Below are 4,198 nucleotides of genomic sequence, written 5' to 3'. Positions count from 1 at the left end.
GTGTACATTGCTGCAGTATATGTTGGCGATACAATAGCAGTAATATCCCGCTATTATTGTACAATGGGGCTGGATATCGCTCATTCAGATTTTCCTGATTTGGCTGCATGTGATTGGGTGTTCAAAATGAAGTGAACAATCCCCACATTCACTGAGTACAGTGAATGATCCTTTCCTAGGTGAACTGCCTGAATTCCTTTGGCCCCGATGGCTCCAATGACACAAAGCCTGGAACGTATTCCTTTTGCCCCCATGGAGCCACTGAGGTCCCTGGGTGGGTACAGAGCCCGGAACCCCATTACAAGGCAGAGGGTACTACCAGCGAGCCCTTCATACAAAGCAGGCCCGGGATCTCCGGTGCCCATCCCGCACCCCGGTATTTACACCCCAGATAATCATGAAACACGAGGCTGTCAGAGGCTTCAATTTGTGTGAAGATTGATCTGTCTGTGTTACCTAACAACAACCAATCAGAATCAGGGCCATCAAGGTAGCGCAGGGCTGAATCTGATTGGCTGCCGAGAAGAACAGAGGCCACGCCCACAGGTAGAATCTAATCTTTTATTGTAGCAAACAGCAGAATACCCTTTTTTTTTTTTTCACTTTTCTATCCTCACCCAAATCTTTACAAAATGGCAAACATTAAAATAAAGACACGATTGGCTTTAAAAATTAAAAAAATGAGAAGACAAATCTAGCCGGATTTCTGTACAACATGCTGCCGGGTATCACTGCCGGGGGGCGGCGGCGGGCCGGGGGGTGGCGGCGGGCCGGAGGGTGGCGGCTAGCGAGCTCATGTCAGGCACCACAACTACCATAGGAGGAGAGCGGTGCTGCCGGAACCCCTCCTTAGCTCTCTGAGTAGATATAAGGAAGACAAGGACAGAGATAGGGACACGTCTTCCCCCGCTCCATCGCTATGACGTCATGATTGGCTGATCAGAGGGGGAGGGGATATCAGTATGGGGGGGGCATCAAAAAATACAGCGAAGAGGAATACAAAACTTTGCCTGGCTGGGGGGCCGCTAATCAAATTCAGTGCAAGTGAAAGTCTAAGAAAACTTTTCACCGCCAGATTCATTTAGGAGAATTTACCTAACTCATGGAGATAAGGAAACTGAAAGGGACCAATTGCTGGTTTGGGGGGTTTTAGGGGTCGGGGGGGCACAGCAGCTACAGCTAGACCAAAAATAACCCAAACGGTAAATTCTGCACCTCCGAGGAAACAAAACGAAGGAGAAATACGGGAAGGATGAGATGGAACGTTTTCTTCCATTCCTGGCGTTCCGGATTACTTCCTGGACCGCAGAGATTTCCTCGGGCTGGGTTTTCCTTTCGGCACCGGCTTTGCGGATTTCTTGGCGGCTGCCGGCTTCTTGGCGGCCGGGCTGGCGGCTTTCTTGGAGGCGGCCGGAGGTGGAGCTGCTTTTCCCTTCTTGGCCTTTGCCGGGGGAGGGGGTGGTGGTGGCGGCGGAGCTTTCTTGGCGGGACCCTTGGCTTTTCCCCGAGGGGGTGGCGCACTTTTCTTGGGCTTCGGAGGGGCGGGTCTGGCCCTGGATTTGGGGGGAGCTGCCTTTTTCTGCATCCTGTGAGAAGAAATGGGGGGGAATATTCTCATTCACAAGTCACATGACATCCTAAAACCTGGCACTCTATGGAGCGCTGAACACACACCGAATATACAGTCTGACTTGTGACAGCCAATCAGATGACAGCATTCTCTCAGCCCGGCCCCCCAATATGAAGGTACTCACCTCCTCTTTGGAGGGGGTTCCTCATCCTCAGATTCTTCCTCCTCAGACTCCTCTTCTTCAGATTCATCGGCCGATTCATCATCATCATCATCCTCCTCGGGAACGGCCTTGTCTGGGAATAGCACATAGGGACTACCGGGGAAAAACCGAGGGATCAGTGTGTACAGCGCCACCACAAGGACATCTGCAAATAGGACAACTGCCCCTCCCCTGCTCAGCATAGCTCCTCCCTTCAGAAAGCTCAACTCCTCTACACCTGCTCAGCATAGCTCCTCCCCTACCTAGGCCCCTCCCTCCATACAGCTCAGATCTTTTACCCCCTGCTCAGCACAGCTCCTCCCCTAAGCTAGGCCCCTCCCTTCATACAGCCCAGATCCTCTACCCCCTGCTCAGCACAGCTCCTCCCCTGACCTAGGCCCCTCCCTCTATAAAGCTCAGCTCTTCTACACCTGCTCAGCATAGCTCCTCCCCTACTTAGGTAGGGCCCTCCCTCCATACAGCTCAGATCCTCTACCCCTGATCAGCACAGCTCCTCCCCTAAGCTAGGCCCCTCCCTCTATAAAGCTCAGCTCCTCTAGCCCTACTCAGCATAGCTCCTCCCCCACTACACATGGCTCCTCCCTCCATAAAGCTCAGCTCTTCTACAACTTCTCAGCATAGCTCCTCCCCTACTAAGCTAGGCCCCTAACTCCATAGAGCTCAGATCCTCTACCCCTGCTCAGTATAGCTTCTCCCCTAAGCTAGGCCCCTCCCTCCATAACGCTCAGCTCTTCTACCCCTGCTTAGCAAAGTTCTACCCCTGCTCAGCATAGCTCCTCCCTCCATAAAGCTCTGCTCAGCATAGCTCCTCCCCCACTACATGTGGCCCCTCCCTCCTACTAAGCAAGGCCATACCTCCATACAGCTCAGTTCTTCTACCCTGCTTAGCATAGCTCCTCCCCTGCTCGACATAGCTCCTCCCTTACTTCGCTAGGCCCCTCGCTCCATACGGCTCAGCTCTTCTACCCCTGCTTAGCATAGCTCCTCCCCTACTTAGCTAGGCCCATCCATCCATACAGCTCAGATCTTTTACCCCCTGCTCAGCATAGCTCCTCCCCTAAGCTAGGCCCCTCCCTCCATAAAGCTAAGCTCTTCTACCCGTGCTCAGCATAGCTCCTCCCCTACTAAGCTAGGCCCCTCCCTCCATAAAGCTCAGCTCTTCTACCCGTGCTCAGCATAGCTCCTCTCACTACACGTGGCCCCCCCTCCTTAACGCTCAGCACCGCTTTTCTTCCCTTGCTCAGTATAGCTCCTCCCCATAGAGGCTCCTCCCACCACAAAGCTCAGCGCTTCCCCTGCTCAGCATGGCTCCTCCTTCCTTAAAGCTAAGCATGACCCCTCCTTCCACTAAGCACAAATTACATCACATGACCCTGTAGACAGAAGCACCTACCTGGGGTAATAGGGGAAGCTGAGCTGGTAAGTACCACTGAACCCTTTCCCGGAGATCTGCTCCATCCATCCATTCTTCTCACACTTCTGTAGGGTTCTCTTTAGAAGATGAACTGAAGGAGAGAGGCAGGAGGAGAAATGACAAGGTGAAGGGTAAGGCCTCCATAGAGCACCTCCTACCATTTGCCCCACTCACTCTGGAAGCTGGAGTTCACTCCGGGGTGCTTCTCCAGGACGTATTTCTTGATGGCGGTGGTGGAGCAAGTCTTGGGTTCATTCATGGCAGTGATTGCCGATAAGATGGCGTCCTCAAATACCCCGCCGCTTAGGAGGGGTTTATCCCCGGCCCGCTTCAGCTGTGCCAAGAGATCGGAGATGGTGAATGCTCAGACCCGGGGGGGAGGGGCCAAGGTCACACTGGGGGGTGCCAACCAACCCTGAGACACAGAATGCCCCCACATCCCCTCCCCCTAGTCACAGAACAGCCATAAAACGAATACTCCCCCATACCTGGAATGTTCCGGATGCCCCCTTTCCTGTGATCTGCTCGAGTTGCCCCTTTTCCACAGCTCTCTGAAGAGCGTTTTTCAGCAACTGAGGCCTGGAAAACAAAGAACAAAACTCAGCGCCCATCCACCGACCTGCAGCAGAGGTACCGCAAAACCCGAATACAGCTCACAGATCCTCTATGGACCAGAACCGACCAATACAAATATAATAGGAAGTCCCCTATTGCTGAGGTCAGGTGCTGATGGTGGGGATTTGCCCCCTATAGGTGAGGTCAGGTACTGATGGTGTGGATTTGCCCCCTATTGGTGAGGTGAGGTGCTGATGGTGGGGATTTGCCCCCTATAGGTGAGGTGAGGTGCTGATGGTGGGGATTTGCCCCCTATAGGTGAGGTCAGGTACTGATGGTGTGGATTTGCCCCCTATTGGTGAGGTGAGGTGCTGATGGTGCGGATTTGCCCCCTATAGGTGAGGTGAGGTGCTGATGGTGGGGATTTGCCCCCTAT

At 53.5% G+C, this 4,198-nt stretch overlaps 1 protein-coding gene across 1 annotated transcript in view; it reads right to left on the bottom strand.

Annotated features, from left to right (window-relative positions):
- Nucleotides 1-547: 547 nt before the first annotated feature.
- The window catches only part of HP1BP3 (heterochromatin protein 1 binding protein 3), an 8,718-nt gene continuing 5,067 nt past the window's right edge, over nucleotides 548-4,198 (bottom strand). Inside the window, exons 8-12 of the mRNA XM_072425899.1 lie at nucleotides 3,696-3,786; nucleotides 3,382-3,541; nucleotides 3,187-3,298; nucleotides 1,755-1,886; nucleotides 548-1,586 (exon numbers count right to left, since the gene is read on the bottom strand). Coding sequence (XP_072282000.1) covers nucleotides 1,292-1,586; nucleotides 1,755-1,886; nucleotides 3,187-3,298; nucleotides 3,382-3,541; nucleotides 3,696-3,786 — 790 coding nt within the window. The 3' untranslated portion in view covers nucleotides 548-1,291. The remainder of the gene's footprint in view (nucleotides 1,587-1,754; nucleotides 1,887-3,186; nucleotides 3,299-3,381; nucleotides 3,542-3,695; nucleotides 3,787-4,198) is intronic.

The sequence above is a fragment of the Pyxicephalus adspersus genome, chromosome 11 (assembly GCF_032062135.1).
Source record: "Pyxicephalus adspersus chromosome 11, UCB_Pads_2.0, whole genome shotgun sequence".
Classification (NCBI taxonomy): Eukaryota; Metazoa; Chordata; class Amphibia; order Anura; family Pyxicephalidae; genus Pyxicephalus; species Pyxicephalus adspersus.
This window is presented reverse-complemented; position numbering and strand designations above follow the sequence as displayed.